The 25992-nt window shown below is 39.5% G+C and overlaps 1 protein-coding gene across 1 annotated transcript; it reads left to right on the top strand.

Annotated features, from left to right (window-relative positions):
• Positions 1–816: 816 nt before the first annotated feature.
• Positions 817–25906, top strand: LOC110919833. Its single transcript, XM_035985609.1, has 2 exons — positions 817–1552; positions 25872–25906. The coding sequence occupies exons 1-2, from the start codon at positions 817–819 to the stop codon at positions 25904–25906; spliced, it is 771 nt and encodes a 256-aa protein (XP_035841502.1).
• Positions 25907–25992: the final 86 nt, after the last annotated feature.

Below are 25992 nucleotides of genomic sequence, written 5' to 3'. Positions count from 1 at the left end.
GTAGTCTACGACTCCCTGTCAAGAAAAGGTGATGGACTCTGTTCAAGCCTTAATGCCTTGATCCTATAAGAATCATGGCTTATAATATATAACTGTCCTTGTGACTAGGCCTTTTGTGCCACTCTAATATTTTAATAAATTATAACTAAGGATTAATTATAACGAAGATCCTGAATAAATGTGATTAGCAAATTAACCAATATGGCTTATTGATACCATGGTTAATGAATAATCATGAATGACAATTCTGTTATAGACTTCTGAATAAATCATTGTCATTATTCTTATGTAGTAATCAAGCTACATGCAGAATCAGAAGAAGTCAACAGTCACCCGAGGGAGAATCATGATACTACCAGAATCAACGTAACTGGTGCGGATCTTCAAGCATTGATTGGCAATGTTGTTACTAAAGCCATGGACAGGCAGTTTAGGGAATCAAGTAGTACTCGCAGCAAATCCTATCTGTACCCCATCCTAAACCACCCTCCAAGACTCATGTGTCTCAAAATGACGAATCTCATCATTCGTCAAATCAAAGGAGTGTTCCATCTAAGCAAATTGTGCTCAATCAGGAGCTGCATATTAAGACCTGTTCTTATAAGTATTTTATCTCCTGCAAGCCCAGGGATTTCACTCGGGAGAAAGGAGCCATTTATTGCATGACATGGCTAGATGAGATGGATACAGTAGTTAATATTAGCGGTTGTGCCGAACAGGACATTGTGAAGTTTGTTTCACAATCTTTTAAAGGAGAAGCTTTAGCTTGGTGGAGGTCCCTAATCCAAGCTGCAGGAAAAAATCCCACTTTACAACATGTCTTGGGATCAGTTTGTTGCGTTGATCAAAGATAATTTCTGTCCTCAGCATGAGGTAGAAAGGATTGAAGCTGACTTCTTGACCTTGGACATGAAGAACTTTGATTATCAGGCGTACCTTACCAGTTTCAACACCATGTCTCGATTGGTTCCCTACTTGGTCACGCCAGAACCAAAACGTATAGCTCGTTTTATTAGAGGTCTAGCTCCAGAAATTAAAGCAATTGTGAAAGCATCTAGACCTACCACTTTCAGGTCAGTGGCTGATTTGTCATTATCTCTTACTCTCGATGCGGTCTGGCAGAGATCGCTTAAGAATTCCAATGAGGGAAAAAGGAAACGTGAGGAGGAGAACTCACGACGTTCTGATAAGAAACATAAGGGGAACTCGGATCATAAGAAGAGTTCTGGATTCAAAAAGGATAGCCAACAGACGGGTGAGAAACCCAATTCCAAGACATGTCAGAAGCATCACTTTGGAAAGTGTAGGTTGGAATCGAAGTCGCTGTCGCAAACGAAGACTTTTGGATGTGGGATCTGTAAGTCCAAGGAACATAAGACCTTGGATTGTAAAAAGTTGAAAGATGCAACCTGTTATGGTTGCAACGAGAAGGGGTATATCAAGTCCAACTGCCCAAAGTATGCAAAGAAACCTGAAGAGGGTAAAAAGACCAATGCTCAGGTCTTTCAAATGAATGCACAAGAAGCGGTTCAGAATGACAATGTGATAACAGGTACCTTTCTTATCAATGATGTTTATGCAAGGGTATTGTTTGATTCGGGTGCAGATAAGTCGTTTGTGGATAATAAATTTTGTAAATTATTAAATCTGCCTGTTAAAACCCTAAGCATAAAATATGAAGTAGAATTGGCAGATGGTACCATAGAGACTGCTTCAACCGTATTAGATGGATGTTTTATATCCATTAGGAACCACTCTTTTCCTCTGTCTTTGCTTCCTTTAAAATTGACGGGATTCGACATAGTGATAGGCATGGATTGGTTATCTTCTAACCAAGCCCAGATTGTTTGTGATAAGAAGCAAGTGGTTATCAAGACTCCGTATGGTGAGCCACTTACGATACAAGGAGATACTCGGTACGGGTTGCCTAAGCAAGTATCTATGCTTAAAGCATCGAAGTGTTTAAAGAAGGGTTGTGTCATTTACATGGCACAAGTGACTATTGATAAACTAAAGCCCAAAATCGAAGACATCCCTGTTATTTCTGAATATCCAGACGTATTCCCTGAAGAACTACCTGATTTACCTCCAGATAGGCGAATGGAGTTCAGAATCGATATTATTCCTGGAGCAGCACCAGTTGTAAGAGCACCTTACCGATTGGCACCGACTGAGATGAAAGAGTTAAGGACTCAGTTGGATGATTTGTTGGCAAAGGGTTTTATTAGACCTAGCTCATCCCCTTGGGGAGCACCGATTCTGTTTGTGAAGAAGAAGGACAGATCAATGCGTTTATGCATTGATTATCGCGAGCTAAACAAAGTTACAATCAAGAACAGATATCCATTTCCCAGGATCTACGATCTGTTCGATCAACTGCAAGGGGCAAGTTACTTCTCCAAGATTGACTTGAGGTCAGGTTACCATCAGCTGAAGGTCAGAGATGAAGATGTGCATAAGACTGCATTCAGGACTCGTTATGGTCACTACGAGTTCTTGGTGATGCCTTTCGGGCTCACTAATGCACCAGCAGCGTTCATGGACTTCATGAATCGCGTTTGCAAACCTTATTTGGACAAGTTTGTCTTTGTATTTATTGATGACATACTTATATACTCAAAGAGTCAGGCCGATCATGAAAGACATCTTCAATGTATCCTTAAACTTCTTCAGCAAGAAAAGCTCTACGCCAAGTTTTCAAAATTTGAGTTTTGGCTTCGTGAAGTCCAATTTCTTGGACATGTGGTAAGCGAGCGTGGTATCCAAGTGGATCCCGCTATGATTGAAGCCATCATGAATTGGCAAGAACCGAAGACGCCTAGAGAGATTCACAGCTTCTTGGGTCTTGCAGGATATTATAGGCGTTTTATTGAAAAATTTTCAAGGATTGCAGCACCCTTAACTTCATTGACTTGCAAAAATATAAAGTTTGATTGGGGTCCTAAGCAGCAAGAATCTTTTGAGATTCTTAAGCAAAAGTTGAGCAATGCTCTGGTTTTGACATTGCCTGAAGGAATTGAAGAATTTGTGGTATACTGCGACGCATTGCACACTGGAATGGGTTGTGTACTCATGCAAAGAGGCAAGGTCATTGCCTATGCCTCACGACAATTAAAGGTGCATGAAAAGAATTACACCACCCATGATTTGGAATTGGGTGCCGTTGTGTTTGCACTAAAACTTTGGAGGCATTATATATATGGTACCAAGTGTGTGATCTATTCTGATCATAAGAGCCTTTAGCATCTGTTTAACCCGAAGGATCTGAACATGAGACAGCGTTGATGGATGGAGGCACTGAATGATTATGATTGTGAAATCCGATATCATCCAGGCAAAGAGAATGTAGTCGCCGATGCCTTGAGCAGAAAGCAAATGGTTAAGCCCATTAGGATCAATGCCAAGAGCATTGAATTGAAGAACAACTTGAATGAAAGGTTGTTTTCCGCTAAAAAAGAAGTTGTGTTAGAAGCTAACTATCCGAGTGAAAAGTTGGACGTAACTGCCGAATAGTTATCATATGGAAAAGATGGAATCCTAAGATTGAATGGACGAATATGGGTTCCAATTTTTGGAGGACTTAGGGACGTGATTCTTCAAGAAGCCCATAGCTTCAAATATTCTGTTCATCCTGGCAGTGATAAGATGTACCAGGATTTAAAGGCAAGTTATTGGTGGATAGGTTTGAAGAAATCTATAGCCACTCATGTGGCAAAATGTTTGACGTGTTCTCAAGTTAAAGCCGAACACCAGAAGCCGTCAGGTTTGCTGCAACAGCCTGAACTTCCCACTTGGAAGTGGGAAATGGTGACTATGGATTTCATCACTAAGTTACCAAGGACAAAGCATGGTAATGATACTATTTGGGTTATAGTAGATAGACTTACTAAGTCAGCTCACTTCTTACCGATTAAAGAAACTCACAGCTCCAATAAGTTATCTCAGCTGTAGGTGGAAGAGATTGTATCTCTTCACGGAGTACCAGTGTCTATTATCTCTGATAGGGATACAAGATACACATCGCACTTTTGGAAAAGCTTCCAGCAATCATTAGGTACTCAATTAAATTTCAACACTGCATATCATCCTCAGACGGATGGTCAAAGCAAACGTACGATACAAACACTCGAGGATATGCTACGAGCTTGTGTTATTGATTTAGGTGGAAGTTGGGATGATCATCTTCCATTGATTGAATTTTTGTATAATAATAGCTATCATTCGAGTATTCAAGCTGCACCTTTCGAAGCTTTGTATGGAAGAAAGTGTAGGACGCCAGTTTGTTGGGCGGAAGTTGGAGATGTCCAACTAACATGACCTGATATCGTCCTGGAGACGATAGATAAGATTGTGCAGATCCGTGATCGTCTCAAAGCTGCCAGGGATAGGCAGAAAAGCTACGCAGATAAAAGGCGTAAACCTCTGAAATTCGAAGTAGGTGACAAAGTGTTACTTAAGGTATCACCCTAGAAAGGCGTGATGCGTTTTGGCAAGAAGGGCAAGCTGAGCCCAAGATACATAGGGCCATTCGAGATCATCGAATGTGTCGGAACCGTAGCTTACAAGCTAAATCTGCCAGAAGAGCTTAGTGGAATACATAATGTGTTCCACATTTGCAACTTGAAGAAATGTCTAGCCGATGAATCGCTAGCCATGTCACATAAGGACGTGCAGATAGATGAGAGCTTAAAGTTTGTTGAAAAACCATTGCCGATCGAGGATCGACAGGTTAAGAAGCTTCGAAGGAAGCACATACCGATTGTGAAGGTTAAATGGGATGCCCGTAGAGGCCCAGAATACACGTGGGAGGTTGAATCCACAATGAAGCAGAAGTACCCTCATTTATTTCTGTAAATCTCGAGGTTGAGATTTCTTTTAAGGGGGTGAGGATGTAACACCTCGTAAAATCACATCCAATATAATGAAGACACGTGTCATGCACACTTGAAATTTTATTTCAAAACTCACTCTTTGGAGCCTCCTGGAGCTCAAGGAAGTTTTCTAAAGTTCCATACTCGTGCTAAGTACCCTAGTAAGTGTTCTTAGCTCCCTAAGTTCAAGTTTTATTAGTTTAATGACCAAAAGTCAAAGCGGTCGTAATTAAGCTTTGACTTAGTGATTAATCACTAATGGTCCAGCCATTATTCGAATTGAAAGTGGCTATGAGTTGGTAATTATGTAGATAATAAACCCTTAAAAGGGCACATACTAATTTTCACTCTAACTTGGTCAATTGTCGGGTCAAACTTATTATTAAAAAGTCAACAAAATCCATTTTTGCAAATAAATTCATAACAGATAATGTAGAAGTTATGGAACATGTTTAAACACTAAAATAACTTGGTAAATAATATAAGAACATGTTTAGGCATGTTCAACCCGACAATTCTGAGTTTAGGCTCGGTTCGGAACCGAAAGTCGCAAAAGTAGAGTTTTGCTTTGACTTTCAGTTCTGACCCAATTTAGCTTAGTTTAGATATGACTTAGGGTTCCTTTAGGACCACATTACATGTTAGTATAACCCTCTGAGATTATACTATATGGTTCCTGTTAAATCTGAATCATTTGCATGTTTCCATTAATGCTTAAAAGTTGACCATTATTCCCTTTTGGTATAAAAATGAGATTTTTGAAAATGTGAGAAGACAAAAACCTTTATTACTGATTTATAAGCATGTCCTAAAAATTTGACATCAGTTTGTATTCTAAATTAGGAGTCATGCTCGATATCGTAAATTAAAAGCATTTTATTAATTAAACGGCATTTTCGGCATAAAACCTATTTAAACTCAAATTTTACACCAAACTTTCTACCCACTGATGTAATATAATATTTAGGGATTTTTGGAAATTTTTATTAAATTTTAAACCATCAAATACCGACTTTTACGCTTTTTAAACGCATAGTATGGGTTAAAACTATACTTAACATTTAAGACCCATTACCTACCTACTGATATTATAAGTAAATTTTTATACTTTAACAGTTGGTAAAAGTTTTGAACTCAGATTTCCAAATTTGACCCTTAAAGCTTATGTGAATTGACCAAAATGCCCTACGGAGCATAGTTTGGCCATAAATGATAAATTTCACATATATACAATATCTTACTGATATAACTTGCAAAAATAAATATTTTACAGATCATTTTAGACCAGAACCTCAGATTGTTATTTAACCTCTTTTATAATCTTTAAAATGACCAAAATACCCTTACGAGGCTTAAATTGATTTTAAATCCGTTTTGGGCATAATGGAAGGTATCCTACTGATATCACAACATATTTAAGGCATATATTAACTTGTAAAACCTGTACATGACCCATTTGGTTACCCGTTATGCATTTTTCGCGTTCGGTACAGTTTATGTAACTAGTTTGCATAAATTGACCGAAATGGGTAAAACCTTATCATTTTTACTTCTAAATCCAGAATGTATTTAGTAACCCATATTATACAAGTCTTCATACTCGTCGGGTCTAAATCACATTCTAATCCGGTTTTCGCTTAATTTTGCGTTTTGAACCGTAAGCCTTTCTTTAAAACTAACTGGTCTAAGTTTAAACTTAAGTAAGACCCTTAGGAATCTAATAGGTTATTAAAACCTTCATTCCAGATTTAGGAGCCCAGTAAAATCTATTTGCACTTGCTGATTGTTACACAGCTGGGATAAAAATTATATTTTTGCTCAGGTAAACACTTTTAACTTAATTTCTGTTATACGGGCTTGCGATTGTTGGTGCACTTGTGTCTGTACTTTGTCTGTATTTCGTCACGATATAACGATGTCTTTTGTTAGTCCTGTAAGTTTGACCAAGTCAACCATCCTCCTGGTTTGACTTGGCCAAACAGTTAGAAAATGGTTGTCATATGTTTGTGTCGAAGGATGAGTTGTCGAAGGATGACTCATCGAAGGATAAGCCTTCGATGGATGTTGATGGACCTCGAAGGATATCATCATTCGAGGTGTATATGTGGATCCTTCGATAGGTTTCAAATCGATAGATGATCTTTCAATCATCTATCTGATCCTTCGATCAGCCTATCTGATCCTTCGACCAGACGACCTGTGTTGGGTATATATATACCCGTGTAATGTGTTCACTTTAGGGAGTAGAAGCAAGTAGAACAGAAAAAACCTTCTGTTGAGAACACACACACACTTAGAGAGAGTTTGCAAAACAGATTTGTAAACATTGAGCTTGTAACCGAACCTTTCATTCGTATTAATACAAGTTGTGTTAATCGGTGAAGATTGCGTGTGTTTTTTGTGCTTGTTTCATCTCGGTTTGCACTCTAGCTTGGATTCCGCACTTGCTAGTGTGTTAACATAACAAGGTTAAGGTTTAACCTCATCCTCCGAGGGACCTACAGCGATACGGTATGATAATAATACCTCTTGGTCGGGTATGAAATCGTAGAATCGGAATGTGATTAAAAAGATGCATAACCCGTTTTAAGATGTTTTGTTTGATGCAATGCCTTTGGGGGGTTAATGACCATGTCCTGGATATCCTCGGCTCTTTTGTAAAATGGCCACGACTTAAGCACGGGGTGTAGGCATACACCTGACAGTTGCGTATGTGACACCCCAGGAAAACCAGTGAACGATACAACTTACCTAGCTTCCTCAGTGAGTGCGTACCAAATTTCGGGACGAAATTTGTTTTTAGTTGGGGATAATGTGACAACTCGTACTTCGAACTTATCTTGTGTAACGTTATATGCTTACGTGAACTATATTATTTATATGAATGCATGATATATTATATGAATGTTATGTGTAATATGTGTACATGATAGGTGAACCGAACGCACAACGTAGAACCCGAACCGCACAACACACAACTGATCGCACAAGCCCGAGGTTGGGCCGTATGGCTTGTAATCGGACTATAGGGCAGCCCATGTTAGGGTTCGGCCCACCCACCTTACACGCATAACACTTAGAGTGTTTGTAATCCCCTCATATTTTGCAAAACATCATAACACACTCAAAACCCTAGTTCTCCTTCTCTCAAACCCTACGGCCATCATCTCCACATCTCGAAGACATCCCCTTATTCGGATCAATCTTCCTGTTAATCGGTTAGTGAATCACTATCATTATTGTACTAGATGATTTTGGGTGTCATGGAAGCATATGATTAGGATTAGAATTAGTTGTGTGAATGATGATGTTCTTGTGAATTGGGTTGCATGATAACAATCTGAAAACCGGTTAGATATCATAGGCTATCATGATCAATTTGTTTGTATGGTGCTTGTGATCGTATAAGGGTAATTGATAGCATGCATATGAAATCGGATATGTTACATGTTATTGTTTGGCCTTCATGTGATGTTAAGATTAACCTATGTAATCGAATGAATAAATACGAATCGGACCGAATGATACGAGTTGCTAGTATTGTTAATTATTGTTAAGCTCGAACCATGAAATTATGCTTGTTCATGTTGATGTTGTTCATATGGAATTGGATTAGGGTTCCTATGAGTTAGCCTAAAATTACTTTGTTTGATCGATAATAGATGGTTTAGAAACTGTTGATTGATTGTGGTAATTTTGGAAATTCGTAAAAGTTGTAACTGATTGCATGCTATTCGGAAAATTTAAAACTGATTGAACAAGGCTCCTCTCGGTCGCACAAGACTTCTTGGCCGTCCAAGAAGTCCAATCGCATAACGATCCAATCGCACAAGCAATGCTTCTTGATTACTGTCGGGCCTCAGGCCCAATGAATCACTCGCACAACCCAACTCAGCCGCACAAGGCTCACCGGGTCGCACAAGATTGACTGGATCGCACAAGTTGTATTTTCTTGATAACTTTTGGGCCGCACATGTATGCTAAATGTTTATATACTACTGGGCCTTGAAGCCCAAGTCACAAGCGCACAACCCGATCGGATCGCACAATCCAATCAGGATCGCACAAGTCCGTCCGGCCGCACAAGATCACTACTTGTCATTGGGCCGCGAGCTTTATGATTAGACTCCTTATATGATGGGCTTATTCACATACTGGGCCGGGTACTATTGGCCTTAGGTTAATCGCACAAATTGAATTATCTGATTTTTAAAGTGATGCCATGATCTACATGCTTGTAACGTGTTAGCTTATGTTAAGCATACGTGCTCTACTTGAAAACAAAACCTGACTTGTGTGGTAACCTTGTTAGGACGTGGTTGACCACCCCTAGTTCAAGAAAACCTTTTGTGTATCTGCCGAGCAAACCAAGGTGAGTTCACACAGCCAAGGCATGGGGTTCCCAGGGTGGGAATGGGATTAGATGATTATTTCGTGCGTACTTAGTTAATGGAACCTAATGATATGGTCCTCAGGGTGAGGATGGTAAATGATAAGATACAGCTAGACTAGTATACCTACTTGAACTGATCTTCGCACACACGCCAGGGGTTGGCTGCGATATTACGACTGATCTTCGCACACATGCCTTAGGAAGGCTGCGAACTATACATACTAAACTTCGCACACATGCCAGGGTGGCCAGCGATGCAAATATACATAGTCTAGTATACTTGAGAACTTTCCCTAATCTTCGCATACATGCCTAGAGGGCTGCGATACGAACTAATACGATACATGATTAAATGAACGAATGCAATGCTTACTATACCATTACTATTACTGAACTTACTTTCTGTGAACTCGCTCAACTAGTTGTTGACTCTCTGTTGCATGCCTTGCAGGACCTTAGGTACTATTGGAGCTTGCACAAGGAGGAGCGGGTCGTTGTGGGCAATGGATCTTGAATGCTTATTAAACACTTATGACATTTCATACATTAATACTTATGTTTGGGTTTTCACTTTAATGCTTCCGCTACACTTAATTATGTTGGTTTTGATAAACACCTTTCGTATTGATGGATAACTATTACTACTTATTTACATGTTCAATATGATTGGTGGCTTGATCCTGGTCAGTCACGCCTCCAAGCGGTGGTACTCCGCGTGGTGGATTTTGGGGGTGTGACAGCGTATGTATAAACGGTATCTCACATCTCTTGTGGGTGTATACTTGTGGTGTGTCAATTAATCTAATCTGGCTATTCTAACCGGGTCCCGAATAGACGACAAACATGTAAAACTGTATACAAGATTATTTTAATAATTGTCCCAAGTTATAAAAGAATTTTATGCCTTGTGCCTTTAAATCAATTTTTATAAACACTTTTTAAAAAGAGTCAGTTAATTGTATTTACTAGTGTAAACTGACGTATTTTCCAAAAAGGTTAAGTGCAGGTACTAAGCGAAATGGGGGGAGGGGGGCTACTCCTAGTATCAAATAAAGAGTCTTGCAAGCTTTTGATGCTTAAATCTGATGAACAATATTTCTTTTTATTTTGATCCGCCTGTGGATCTTTTTACGACCCGTTGTGTAATACTTTATGTTACTTTCAAATCGGTTTGTAATATTGTTACTTTAGACTTCCGCTGTACATTGAACTGTGATTATTTGACTATGATGATATCAACTACGTCACGATACTCCCCACCGGGCCAACCGGTAATACGTGGAAATATCGGGGTGTGACAAAAGCGGCCCGATTACAAGCTAGCCGAACCATACCAAAGGAGTATACATCCGGGGAGAGGCCACGTGGTGATCTCTCCCCCAAAGTCTAAAACCTTCATCACTTTGCAAATGAACCAATGGGTGGTATTTATAGCCACACCCACTTCACTTGCAAACCCACACGGTCAAACAAATAACCCTCTCGTTTGACCACTTCAAACGAGCGAGTCTATACACGTGGTTTGACCGTTTCACTAACTATTACATAATCAACATAAAAAGTAATCTAAACTATTCAAACAACATCGGACACAAAAACTACGCCAACATAACGAGGGATAAAAAAGAATTAGTATGAGAATAAGAAGAAATCAGTATTGATCTAAATATACAAAATCAAACCTTTTGAAGGATGGTGGAAGAAAATACGAACGTAGGATTACTTCCTGTAGGTTATCGTTTGAGAAGGAGATGCAAAATGTGGTGAATACGCTGAAACCCTAATGTGTGATGGAAAAGTGAGAACCGGTCGGGTAAGATTCAATTTATACGGTCAACAAATTATAACCAATATCACCTAACCGGGTCCGCATAACCCATCACCAAAGGGAAATAAATAGCATTTAAGCAGGAAAACACTAAGGCTAGAGGGTATGGTGATGGTCCTCCAAGGGAGGATGATCCGCCACGTAGGCGCCACATCATAGTCCTCCCAATGATGATCAATCCCACAAAACTAGAGGGTATGGAGGATGGTCCTAGATGATCATACCCCACCACTTTTATGTTTTTTATTTTGTAGGTCCCTCTCGGAGGATGAGGTTCAACCTTAACCTTGTTATACTAACCCACTAGCAAGTGCGGAATCCAAGCTAGTGAGCAAACCGAGTTGAAGCAAGCACAAACACAAACACACAAGGATTCACCGATTAACACCACTTGTATTAATGCGAATGAAAGGTTCCGGTTACAAGCACAATGTTTACAAATCAGTTTTTGCAAACTCTCTAAGTGGGTGTGTGTTCACAGCAGAATGCTCTCTATCTCTCGAATGTGTCTGTGTGCATCTCTCTTCTGTGAACACACTGCATGGGTATATATATACCCAGCACAGCAGGTCTGGTCGAAGGATCATGCAGAATGACCGAAAGATCATCTGTCGATTACAAAGCCATCGAAGGATCCACATATACTCCGAAGGATGGCATATCCTTCGAAGTCCATCAGTATCCTTCGTGGGATATCTTTCGAGCTCATCGAAGGATAGAAACAATCCTTCGATGGCCCAACCTTCGACACAGAACATATTACAACCATTTAACAACTGTTTGGCCAAGTCAAACCGGAGGATGGTTGACTTGGTCAAACTCACAAGACTAACAGGAACATCGTTTTACATCGTGACCGAACACAGACAAAGTACAGACACAAGTGCACCAACAAACTCCCCCTTGGCTGTATCTTTGTCTCGATCTTGATCATCATTGATCTTCGTGTCTTCAAGACTCTGATGTCCTTTTAAGTCTTCAATGTCGGAGGATCTTCACAGTCTTCACATCTTGAAAGCAGAAAGTGTATCAACAAACTACCCGTATCATGTAGGAAGTGTGTTGACAAACTCCCCCTTAACATAAGCTCCCCCTTGAGTTATGCTCGTGAATGACTTGATCTTCAAAGCTAAAGATCCTTGTGGTGTTGATGATGGTCCGCGGCAACTCGATCATCTTCATCTTTTGAGTGCCTTCGCGTCGTGTCTTCATTCCGAAGCTTATCATCGACCATGTTCTCCTAGCCTTTAGAGTCTGCACATGCAAGAAATCTAAACGCGTAATGAGAACAACTGCTTGGAATGGTTAGTATAAACAAATGACACACGAATGACCATGTCACAATCAAACACCGTCCGACAGTTTGAAAGTTTAATAAATTTGTCAATTTTAGTCTTTAACTTTCAAAACATTCAAATTTCGACCGTTTATGAAGATTTAGTCAATTCGGTTTTCGTTCAGGTTTCAGGTAATGAAGACTCGAGCTCCAACATCGTACGATCGAAAATAAAGTAGAGATAAAATCTTTTTGGCTTTTACAAAGTTTATATTAAAACTCACCTAAAATCGTTTTGGTATTTTTAATATTTGAAATGTAAAGACTGAAAGCAGTAAATAAATATATACAGACATTCTTTTTGCGAGTTTCGAGGGTAAGAGAATCATATCAGTGTACGCTCATGCCAAAACACTCTTGTTGTTCAATTAGTTAACATTAAGATAAGCATCCTATAACAATTATCGGTATTGTTGTCCACTTAAGCTCAACTTGTCAGATGTAATCATGGCGAGGGGATACGTTAAGGTATGATTTATACTTACCGACCGGTGTTCATCCACATCACGACACATTCCTGTATCAAGGTATGCACGAGGGTTCATCTTACCGGTGAGTATACCGATTATCATCTGTTTGACCGTATATGATGTGAGATTCTCACTTATTTTGAATTGAAAACAAGCCCTATGTGATATAATCACTTATTGATGAGGAACTTGATTTTCGATGCATGAGGGCACAGGAGCAAGTCCGTGAACAGGTCAGTACTTCCGTACAGCAGAGAGACGAACTTGACTCCCGGATAAATGTGATATTTTATCACTTATTTGATATGGACATGTGATTGTTTATCACTTATTGAGGTCGAATGCAGTATGTAATATGTACACGTATGTATAGTATCATGGAAGATCTAGACTTGCGTCCCCGTTATTTTTCGGTAAAAGATACAACCATGATACCCAGATGATAAGCAGCATAAAGACCGAATATCTCAGAACCTCGGCAATCTATCAAACGAAATTTCGGTACTAAGACCATATGCCAATGAATGGTTCCCACCTGGTCTTCAGTCGATTTAAGATTTATATCACCCTGCACATTTTAAAATGATTGTGAGCCTACCGATACATCTTATATAGAGCTGCTTATCGTTTTTCATTTAAGGTTTAAAGAGGTTTGGATAGACCACTGATGTACTATCATTTTCTCTTTTGCTCGTCAGGAAACTCATTTTTGTTTTTCTATTGTTTTTGTGTTTTTGAAATTTTTCGATGTTTTTGGATTTTCAGATTTTGGATTTACTCCCCCTAAAATCAATAAACTAAGACAAATTTAAAACACAAAGGTATTTACAAAAATGATTTTCCGATGTTGGTTTACTCTTGCTTGACCTTAATGCCGTTTACCAATAATAAAAAGTCAAATCTTGATTTGTCAAATGCTTTGGTAAAAAGGTCGGCACGTTGGTCATCGGTGTGGACCTTAACAACATCGATTAGCCTTTTCTCAAAGCAATCACGTATGAAGTGATATTTGATTTCGATGTGTTTGGTCTTTGAGTGCTGCACAGGATTTCTAGTGATCTGTAAAGCAGTAGAATTATCAACGTAAATAGGAGTAGTTAGGAATTCAAAACCGTAGTCCCGCAATTGTTGTTGGATCCACAGAACTTGGGAGCAACAACTTGAGGCAGCAATGTATTCAGCTTCGCATGTTGATGTAGCGACACATGTCTGCTTCTTGCACTGCCATGTGACTAGGCGATTTCCTAAAAACTGACATCCAGCCGTTGTGGATTTGCCGTCGATTTTGCATCCGCCAAAATTAGAATCACTGAAAGCGACCAATTCAAAGTTATTATCCCTAGGGTACCATAGACCGGTGTCAGTGCAACCCTTCAAATAACGAAAAATCCTTTTTACAGCTGCAAGATGTGAGGCCTTCGGGTTGACTTGATATCTGGCAAGCAGGCACGTTGGGTACATTATGTCTGGCCTTGATGCTGTGAGGTACATAAGAGATCCGATCATTGCGCGGTAATATGAAGGACTAACAGCTTCACCCTTCAAGTCTGGAGTAATTCCGTGATTTGTCGGCAATGGGGTACCAATGGGCATTGCATCAGACATCTGGAACCGGCTCAAGATGTCACCAACATATTTAGTCTGATGGATGAATATCCCAGACTCAGTTTGTTGTACTTGTAGGCCCAAGAAGAAGGTCATTTCCCCCATAGCACTCATCTCGAATTTATCCTGCATGATGCGCTCGAAATTCCTACACAAGACATCATTAGTAGAACCAAAAATAATATCATCAACGTATACCTGTACCAGAAGAAGATCTCCATCTTGTTCTTTGATGAAAAGAGTACAGTCGATAAGACCTCTTCGAAAACCGTTCTCCAGCAGATAGTGAGATAAGGTTGCATACCAAGCTCGCGGTGCTTGATGAAGACCATAGAGAGCTTTGTTGAGCAACCAAACTCGATCGGGATGGATAGGATCTTCAAAACCTGGAAGCTGTTCGACGTATACCTCTTCTTCAACCACACCATGTAAGAATGCACTTTTGACGTCCATCTGGTAAACCTTGAATCCTTTGAAGGACGCATAGGCTAGAAAGATTCGAATTGCTTCGAGACGTGCAACAGGTGCATAGACTTCGTTGTAGTCGATCCCTTCTATCTGACGAAAACCTTGAACGACTAAACGTGCTTTGTTTCGGATAACAACTCCGCGGTCATCCTTTTTGCATTTAAACACCCAACGGGTACCAATCTTCTTGTATCCAGCAGGTTTCTCTACGAGTTTCCAGACACCCAGCTTCTGGAATTGTTGCAGCTCTTCCTGCATTGCTTCAACCCAAGAGTTATCTTTCAAGGCTTCTTTCCAAGTTCTTGGTTCTTCCTGTGAAACATAGCACGCGAAAGACCAATCATTTTGTTGCCCGGATTCTCGAATAGCTGCATACAAGCCTGCATTGTTGTTGTTTCGCAACATGTTTCTTGTTTGAATGCCACTTTGTTGAGGATGGGTATTATGAATCCTTGTTTCTGAATTATCTGGAACTGGAATATTTATACCCAGGTTGTTGAGATTGAGATCAACAACTAAATCAATGCCCGGAATTGACGAAGAGGATGATGCAGTAGCTTCAGCTGTTCTAGGGGCATCCACTGGAGGAGTACCTTCTGAAGTACCATGAACTGCTGTTGGAGCTTCTTGATCTGCATCTAGAAATTCATCATCCTCTGAAGATTCGTTCAATTCGGCAGCATCGTGAAAATCCTCATTGTCGAGAGTATTATTGTTCACCGAAGATGGTTCTTGATTGACAAGAATTGGACGGACCACCGGTGAAACTGTTGCATTGTCACTCTCGAAAAACATCCTTGCCGCAGCACTTTCTTCAACGGCTTCAACATTGATCGAATTGAAAAAGTCATCGTACTCAAACATCCAAGGTTGACCCGAACATTTTACTGGCAAGGTGTGCCTTTGTACTCTGACCTCAGACCATTCCTCGACCCTTTTAGTCTCTAGATTCCAGACTCGTAAGTTAGGGGTGGCATACCCAAGAAAGTAGCCATCAATTGCTTTAGCCCCAAACTTTCCATTAGGATCGATGATTGTGCATGGAGCTCCAAACGTTCGAGATAAGACAAATCTGGTTTCCGTTTTTGAAGAAGCTCAAAGCAGGTCTTATTGTGCCTTTTGACTGTAAGGACTCGGTTCAATGTGTAACATGCAGAGGCCACAGCTTCAGTCCAGAATGGAATGGGTAACTGCGACTCTACCAACATTGTCCTAGCAGTCTCGATCAATGCGCGGTTCTTACGTTCGGCGACGCCATTTTGTTGAGGAGTATAAGCTGCACTAAACTCATGAAGAATACCCTTTGAAGTGCAAAACTCCGCCATGGCATGATTTTTAAATTCAGTACCATTGTCGCTACGTATCCGCCTAACCTTCAACTTATACAAATTCTCAATCTGAATGATCAAGTTTTTGATAATGCCAAAGGTTTCACTCTTGTGTGCCATGAACGCCACCCAAGAAAATCTTGAATAATCATCAGTTATCACGAGGCAGTATTGATCACCCCGAATACTCTTGTGCTTGACAGGACCGAACAAATCCATGTGCAAATGTTCAAGAGGAACTGCCACCGTGTTGATCTTTTTAGTAGGGTGCTTCTTCTTAGTTTGCTTTCCTTTCTGGCACGAAACACAGACGTCTTGAAGATGGAAATTTTTGAGGGGAACACCATTCACCAATTCATTTGAAACCAAATGATTCATTTTGCGTAAGTGAATGTGACCCATTCGTCTGTGCCAAGAGATAGTGTCTTTTTCTGTGGCTTTGGAAACGAAACAAGTTGCTTGTGCAGACGTAGTAATAGCTTGGCTCATATCAAGGACGTACAAATCATTTATCCTTGGAGCTGACAAGAGAATCCATTCTTTTGGAATTTTGAAGCCGGTTTTCAACACATAACATCCATTAGCATCAAAGTGTACTGAAAATTGCTTGTCACAAATTTGAGAAACACTAAGAAGATTGTGATCAAGTTGTTGCACAAAGTTGATCTTGTCAAAGCTGACAATCCCGTTGGATATCATTCCTTCACCCGTAATATAGCCTCCCTTATCTCCAGCAAAAGCAACATAACCTCCTCTAATAGATTTGACGTCGTAGAGAAGCTTCATGTCGCCTGTCATGTGCCTGGATGCCCCACTATCAACAATCCAATGACTACTGATAGTTCCTCCTGGAACACCCTGCACATGAACTCAAATGATTAGTTGGAGATGGGGACCCAAGCCATTGTGGTCTTGGGTCTTCCATTTTCATCAATAACAATAACTTCTTGTCTTTGATGATTGGTAAATTGTGATGGTCCCCCTGATTCATTAACCGTTTTTGGTTTCCAGGTCTGTTTTGGTTTACCAGTGTTGTTCTTTAAAATTTTAACTTCTTGATTGTCTGAAGTTTTTGAATTGTCTGGTTTTACAGAAACAGCTGTTTTGTTAACCACATCGGTTTTAATTGCTTTTTCAATTTTCTTGACCTGTTGGCGTTTCTGTTTCTTTTCCCTTTCTTTTACAAGTCGGGGATCTTGTTTTTCAGAAACAGATCGCTTACGGTCAGCTTGGTCACGGGGAACATCAACCTTTTCTTTTTGCTTATGAAGATATGGACAATTTCTAATTATATGTCCAATTGTTCTACACTCAAAACATGATCTTCGTTCAACAAACCCCGAAGTATCATGTGATCGTTTAGCCGATGATGTTGAACTTTGTGAACCCGAGGTACTAGGCTTTGAACTGTTCTGTTCATTTCTTTTCAGAACTGTAGCTTTCTTGACAAAATCTAAGTTAGATTTATTTTCAAACGTTTCAATTTTGTCCGTTCCCGTTGACTTCACAAAGTTTACATTCTTGTTTTTCTTCTGATTCGGCTTCTTTTGAGTTTGAGCCGGTGATTTTGCTTTTGGATTGGTGTGATTTTGCTGTTTCTGCACTGTTGGTAATTTCTTGTTGCCAAATTGTTTTCGAATTTCGGCCTTTGGAATAGGAGGACACTGTGTAACTGTAACACGTGGTCCTGTCTTTCCCAAAAACTTACTAGTCGAATTCTCAAAGACTTTACTAATTAAGGATTGATTAACATTCTTAATAGGAAAATCTTTGTCTGAATAAATCTTATCATCACCAATAAGAGTGTACAGCAAGTTCACACTCTCCGACTCTTCTGCAGATGAGGACTTGATTGCAACAGCCTTAGCAGGTTTTGCAGGAGGATCACATAGAATATGATTCTCAAGAGGTATGTCCTCATTTTTAACTACCGCATCAGACTTTGCTGAATCAGTATCATCAGATTCATCATCAGAAGAATCAGCATCCTCAATCACAACTGGAGGATCCTGATTCTGTTCAGCAGTTACAAATGTATCTGCTGACACATCTGAATCTGAGGATACTTCTTTCTGATATCCGAGTCCTGCTGCAAACTCTTTCACATCTAGAGGCACAGATGGTTCAAAGAATACCCTGTCCTCCTCATCCGGCATGGCATCATAATTATGTCTCACTGGTGGTGGACAATTCTTATAGCCTATGCACGTGACGTCCCTTTTCTCCTTTTGGACATCAATGATGTGATCCAACACATAGCTAGAACTTAAATAACTATCTAACTTGAGTTGGATTGCCTCACTTTCCGTTTTTACACAAGCCATCTCTTTTTGCATTGTCTCAAGACGAGATATATACAAATTTATGTCAGTTTGTTTTCTAGAAACCATTTTTGTCAGTTCGGTTTTATCTTTCTTTAATTTTTCGATTACCGACTTAAATTCCTTTTCATGGTTTTCGTAAAACATGTTGGCTTCAGTGCATTTGGAAAGGTCCACAGTCAATTTCTGATTGTGAGTAAAAGTCACATCATACTTTTCTTGCAAAGCTTCATGCTTACTTTGCAAGTCACACAAATTCTCATTCACTGTAGTATGTTTGTCTTGCAAGTCAAACAAACTAGCTTGCAAAGCATCATGTTTGTCTTGCAACTCAGACATACTTTTCTCTATGTCAGCACATCTAGCACGCAATCTATCACATTCATCACAATTATCAACAGTGGGTTCATCGACACATACCTGACTTGATGAGCCGTCGACATTAGCCATAAAGGCTGAATGGAGAGAAGACGAAGTATAAGCAGCTTGATCCACCAGAATAGATCTTCTTTGAGTTTCTGCTGCAGCTTCCCCCAAAAGTTCATCAATATCTGCATCGATTGCTGCATTTGATGTCTCACCCACATGATCATCGCCCGAACTTGAGGATTCTTCATCTGAACTCCTGCTATAACCCGAAGAGTCTTCATCCTCAGAAGATTCACCACCATTGGCGGAAGATTCTCCACCACTGGTGTGAACTACATCCTTCACAACTTGAGCAAAACATGCTGTTCCATCGGGAGCATCACCACCCAACTGGATTGACCAGTCACAACCTTCATCCACCTGAACCGCAAGTGCCCGGTTGGTTTGGTTGTTGACGGGCACCAATGTACGCTCATTGTTTCTGTTCTGGTTCTGCTGGTTGCCTTGGTTTCTGAAGGGGTTTTGGTTCTCGTGCTGTGCTGGCTTTGTACATTCCCTTTTAAAGTGACCCCGTTCACCACAGTTGAAGGACTTCACTGCCTGTTTATCGAACCCATACTTGGTGTCTCTCTTACTCTCCAAGCTGGTTCTGCCAGTACTTTCCATCCAATCCTTTGCCCTTCTCACAGCACTAGCAAAGGCCCACTTGATATCCATCAAGTCCATCTCTTCTTTATCAATCTGCCGATAGTCTTCTTGTGTCAGATTAATGTTGCCAATCTGACCTTCTATTAACCCACAGTACGCGCTCACTCCAGTGTTAAGCAGCTCCATGTGTTCCTTAGCTACTTCTACACTGACTTTAGAGAAGCTTGAAGTGTCGAGCTGTACTGTACTTGGCTTTGATTGCTGACCAGCAGATGATGTTCCTCCATAACATGCACGTTGTTGTTGAGCAGGAGGAGGAAGAGGTGGTTGTATTGGATTTCCATACATGTCTGTGGTAGGAGGTGGCTTAACAGGAACTTGCACTGGATTGCCATACATATCCGTGCTTGTGACAAACGCCGTTTGTAGTGGAGCATGTGGACCGGTTCTTGCAGACGAAGTACTGGAAGTTCCATAATACATTTCTGGATTTTGTGGCAATGGAACTCTCTTCGCCTTTAATGTTTCCTCCTGATCCTTATTTTCCAAAAGCTGCACGAAGTCGTTGATATTTGTAGTTCTCAACACTCCGTTATACTTCAGGATTTCCAGGAAACTGCTCCATTGGGGAGGCAAAGCATCAGCAAACTTCTTCACCACTTCTGCTTGAGTTGTTGCTACACCAAAATTATTCAACTCAGTAAGCAAATGATAAAACCGGCTTGTCATGTCTCCCAAAGACTCCTTATCCATGCATGTGAAACAGTCGAATTCTTTCTTGAGCAGATCATGACGCAATTGACGTGTTGCTTCATTCCCTACTCCTCTGGTTTTCAACCCGTCCCACAACTTCTTAGTTGTCTTGAAACTGACAAACTGGTGGTAGATATCCTTGCTTAACGCCTGAGTGAGAATGGCGTATGCTTTCTTTTCCAGATCATACGTTTTCTTCTGATCTTCAGGAAGATCGGCAAACGTAGCAGTGTCTGAAGCAGCAACCTCTATAGCTTGATCGAAGTCTGTAGTGAAACGTATCCACAGTTCGGTATTTTGCCCCAGTACGTATGTACGAAATCTGTCAACCCAGCCCGGATATTCATTTAGATGCATCAACTTTGGAGGACGATTCAAACTTCTGGTTTCGCTTTCGCTCAATAAAATACTTTGGATGCTCGGAGTTTGATTCGATACTAATGCCCATTGACTTGAAGATATGGCATTTGCTTGTGAAGATGTAGACACCGGAGACTCGGCCCATGAAGGTGATAGACTTGTACACGTGTACTTTCCACTATCTGGAGCCGGTGTACCCCACCATGAGGGAGTGAAACCTGAACTTGTATATTTTCCACTGTCTGGAGCCGGAGTTCCCCACCAACTCGGATTCATGTTTAAACAGAAAAATGAATTCTTATATAACTATCTTCGAAAGATAACAGCAGCCGAAGGATTCCTGATCAAAAGACAAGCTAACACAAACTTGTTAAGTTAAAACAGACAAGAATTGAAAGATCAACACCTTGTTCGAAGGATCTACACCTGTTCGAAGGATCAACAGTGTTCGAAAGATCACTGTTGAATCTCGAACAATGACTTCGAAAGATTCACAAATTCGAAAGATTCACAATTTGAAAGATCCTTATCTTTCGAATATATATCCTTATCTTTCGAACAACTATCCTTCGAATAGATTCCTGGATCGAAGGATAAGACTCTGACTTCGAAGGATGGGTCGAAAGATGTATATCTATCGAAGCTTCCTTGATCGAAAGATGATCTTTCGATGTCGAATGATATCCTTCGAATACTCCTGACACACTGACACTGATATGACAGGTTGGTGAAAAGGTGATGGGTTGGTGAAGTCAACTTTCGGCAAAAGAGTATGGACAGACCATGCCTTTTCTACCAACTTTGATTTTGAAATAAAATATTCCCAAAAAGGAAAACCTTATCCAGAAAATCCGGTCACCGGAACTCACCGGAATTATGGTCGGAAATCACCAAATATGTTAAAAACAAGTTTTAAGTTACCCAACCCGCCTTTTAACACACCCGGTTGGTTTAGAACACGTTTTTATGCCAAGAAATCCAAGAAAATCACTAAAAACGCGAGCTAAACCAAGTGTCCAAACACACCAAGAACTTGAACAAACCCGGTTTTTAACAAGGTAAAGAGCCTTAGCTCTGATACCACTTGTAGGTCCCTCTCGGAGGATGAGGTTCAACCTTAACCTTGTTATACTAACCCACTAGCAAGTGCGGAATCCAAGCTAGTGAGCAAACCGAGTTGAAGCAAGCACAAACACAAACACACAAGGATTCACCGATTAACACCACTTGTATTAATGCGAATGAAAGGTTCCGGTTACAAGCACAATGTTTACAAATCAGTTTTTGCAAACTCTCTAAGTGGGTGTGTGTTCACAGCAGAATGCTCTCTATCTCTCGAATGTGTCTGTGTGCATCTCTCTTTTGTGAACACACTGCATGGGTATATATATACCCAGCACAGCAAGTCTGGTCGAAGGATCATGCAGAATGACCGAAAGATCATCTGTCGATTACAAAGCCATCGAAGGATCCACATATACTCCGAAGGATGGCATATCCTTCGAAGTCCATCAGTATCCTTCGTGGGATATCTTTCGAGCTCATCGAAGGATAGAAACAATCCTTCGATGGCCCAACCTTCGACACAGAACATATTACAACCATTTAACAACTGTTTGGCCAAGTCAAACCGGAGGATGGTTGACTTGGTCAAACTCACAAGACTAACAGGAACATCGTTTTACATCGTGACCGAACACAGAAAAAGTACAGATACAAGTGCACCAACATATTTTTTTAATCTTCTACTTTTTTTTTCAACATTTAACAAATAAACTAACAAAATATTTTCATTAATATTAAAAAAACATTACATAAACATAAAAAAAAACATACACTAAAAACAACAATTGTATTTTTTTAATTTAAAAAAAAAACCTAAACCTAAACCAAAAAAGTAAAATTAAAAAAAAATTAAAATATTAATTAACTCCACCACCCCTTTTCCCCAGATCCACTCTTCCTTAAAAGAAGCATAACATCTTTCAAAAGCATCTTCTCTCCACCTCTCACTCATCTTCATCAAATTCATCACACCCTCTCTCTGTTTAAATGACATTCTCTCTCTCTAAAATGCCATGTCTCCATTCACCATTTTCTCACAACCATCCTCCTCATCCTCCTACAAACTTAAAATACAAAATATTGTAATTGCAACTGTTTTTATTTTTATTTTTAACGGTCAAAAAGTGAAGGGGCCCACCAACTTAGGATCGTCGCCAACATCCAGATGCTGCTGCTGGTGAGGACGGGACGGGGGGGGGGGGGGATGGCGTGCCAGCGTCGCCGGTCCTCGTCGGGGGTGGGGACGAACCCCATACCCTCTAGCCTAAAATGGAGCCCTAGATGGATGCCATGTCTCCCCTAGGTATGACTTTTATTAGGTTGTATAGATTACATGTATATAACAATTGTAAAATGGTTTTGCGCTGTAGAGGTTGTCAAATCATGTTTTTTTTTTCATTTGGTTTTTATCTTTTAATTTTTTTTACCCTTTAACATTAAATATTGTCACTTACAACCCCTTAGCTTTATAAACATTTTGTAAAATGTCATGTTGGCACCCTTGATCAGTTTAACATTTTTATACTTAGGGGTGTAAATGAGTCGGGCCGAGCCCGAGTTCGACAAGGCTTGAGCTCGGCTCATTAGGTTTATGTGAAGCTCGAGCTCGAGCTCGGCTCGGTTCGAGCCTACTTCTTTGAGCTCAAGCTCGGCTCGCGAGTAAAACCCAAAACTCGACTCGGCTCGAACTATATTGAAAACAACCTTAAACGAGCTAAAAGCTCGGCTCCAGCTCACTTCAACATCACTTAAACGAGCCAAAGCTCGGCTCTAGCTCGGCTCATCAATGTTATCATCATTATTAATATATTATATATAAAAAATTAAAATTTTGTATGGGCTCGTTTAGACTCGCGAGCCTTAACAAGCTTTGTATTTCGAGCTCGGGCTCGATAACAAAACGAGCTCTATTTCAGGCTTGAGCTCGGGCTCGATAACAAAATAAGCTCTATTAACCGAGCCGATCACGAGTAGCTCGCCTCTGTGCTTGTTTACACCCTATTTATACTTATACATGTGGTTCAAATATAATAACGAAAAAGGGAAAAAAAAAGTCGGAAGAAGAGGGATTCTAGACATATTTAAAAAAAAAATTATTGAAAAAAAAGAAAAAAATAAATACATAATATATAAATATATATATCTTGTAATACACGGTTACAACCTAGTATATAAATGAGAAAGCCCTGTGGCCGTCACTTTCGTCTAGGGTTTGAATAGAAGACGTATATTCAAATAGAAACTTAGTCCTGTTGGTTGAAAAACCATCATGTGGTTCGATTTCATCATATGTGAATCTCTTTCAATTGCTTCGACTCGTAGTATTCACGACGTTTTTCTGAGCTTTATATTAAAAAATAACCATATGGTATTGCGGGATAGTGGTATGCTTCTATCTATACTTATACTCTAATCGTTGTTGGTTGTTTTTTCTTTTCTGATTTTGGGATTTAGTGGGTTTTGTTTTTATGATGCGAAAAGGAATCAACAATTTAAGAATGACATGTGTTCTTGATTAATAGATGAATGATTATGATGCTTAGTTGGTTTGAAAAGAATCCTAAATATATTGTTTCTCATTGATTAGTTGGTTGAATATGATAGAATCATTTAGTTAAAAAAAATTAAGTGATAAATTTGGTATGATTAATTGAGTCTAAACAAGTTATTTTCCGTTGGAATTTAGTTTATATCAATTGCTTATATTACCTCTGTTGACAAAACTAACTATAATTTTCTAGTCACAAAGTGTTTAGGTCACCTTAACTAATTTTGGGGAAATGATTACATTTATTTTCTTTCTCCTTGCAAATTTTTACTAACAAGGTGCTTAGGTTACTTGTGTCGATTTTGGGAAAATGTTTACATGTTCTGTTTGGAAAAACGAATTGGTATCCATTTAGTGGCGTACGCTTTTAATCACATGTAACTTTTGTGCCACAAATTTAGGTTTTCAATACAACTTTGCTTATGTTATATATGCTTGATACCTTTTAAAAAACATTAGGGTTTAACATTTAATAGAGCTAAACCCACTAATTTACATAACATCTGGTTAAGTACTTGGTGGAAATCCCTTTCAAATGATTCTCTGCTCGTTTAGTTTTAATTATTATATGTTGATCTTATGCTTGGCAATATATAATATAACTCTTCTATGATTATTGATTTGTATTGGAGCCTGTTGGATTTGATTGACCACTTCATTGTTTGATCATTTCTTATATAGTCTGAACTCATTTCTACTAGATCTATAAGAAATGTTGTTTGAGGTGTTGTAAAAGTATGCTTTACCTTGGATATATTATATATGATAATCCGTTTTATGTGTTACATGATTTAGAGGATAAAGTTTATTATTATGCAAAATGATCACGCGTGAAGTCATGCACGCTTGCAAATATAACACTACTTTTAGCATTTGTTTCATATTTAACACTTATATTTCTCTTGTGCCTCCTCGCTAGTCACAATTGTCTGGAGTATGTCGCCCACCCCAACTCTACTTCAACGCAGGTGCCGCGCCTTTCCGATTTGTAGATTTGCAGGTATAACTTGGCTACTTTAATTATTGCGATTTTAGATTTGCGGGTATAACTTGGCTTCTTTAGTTATTGCGATTTTAGATTTGCAGGCATAACTTGGTTACTTTAATTGTTACCAGATTTGAATTTTTTTGTTAGATTTCAGTGTAGAAATCTGTTTTTTTGTCGATTGTTTTGCATTGAATACTTTTTCACCTGATTTGATTTGTCACACTTGATTGATTCTACGTGTAACGATTTGTTATATTAGACACTGAAGCTGTTATTTAATTTGCAAAATGAGATGTTGTGATATGTATTATGAATTAACTCATTCAACACTTGGGATTCTCACATGAAAGATTTGTAGTTTACTTTTCACTCAAAATGGCATTATTTTCTCGAGCTTTCTTTTTTGGAGCTGGTTAGTAGTTTTGTAAGATTAGATTAGATTTGCCAAGTGTAGCTTCCTTATGTACTTGTCTTGGGTTGACATTTTTTGCATATAATTATTGTTCCTTTGCAAGTGCAGGACTGGCCAATACTAGAAGCATGACCAAACACTGAATGGTTAAACCTTGACCATGATCTCTTGTTTTTAATTATGATGCGCTTGGGATTAGTTGATTTTATTGCTTTTGGTGATGTCCGTA

This window comes from Helianthus annuus, chromosome 16 (assembly GCF_002127325.2).
Source record: "Helianthus annuus cultivar XRQ/B chromosome 16, HanXRQr2.0-SUNRISE, whole genome shotgun sequence".
In the NCBI taxonomy this organism is placed as follows: domain Eukaryota; kingdom Viridiplantae; phylum Streptophyta; class Magnoliopsida; order Asterales; family Asteraceae; genus Helianthus; species Helianthus annuus.
Note: the sequence above shows the minus strand (reverse complement) of the source record. Positions and strands in the feature narration are given on the sequence as shown.

Coding starts and splice junctions, on each gene's coding strand:
- LOC110919833 (XM_035985609.1), top strand. CDS start 817: ATGTCTTGGGATCAGTTTGTTGCGTTGATCAAAGATAATTTCTGTCCT. Junction 1,553..25,871: donor GAATGACAATGTGATAACAG/GTACCTTTCTTA, acceptor TTGCAAGTGCAG/GACTGGCCAATACTAGAAGC.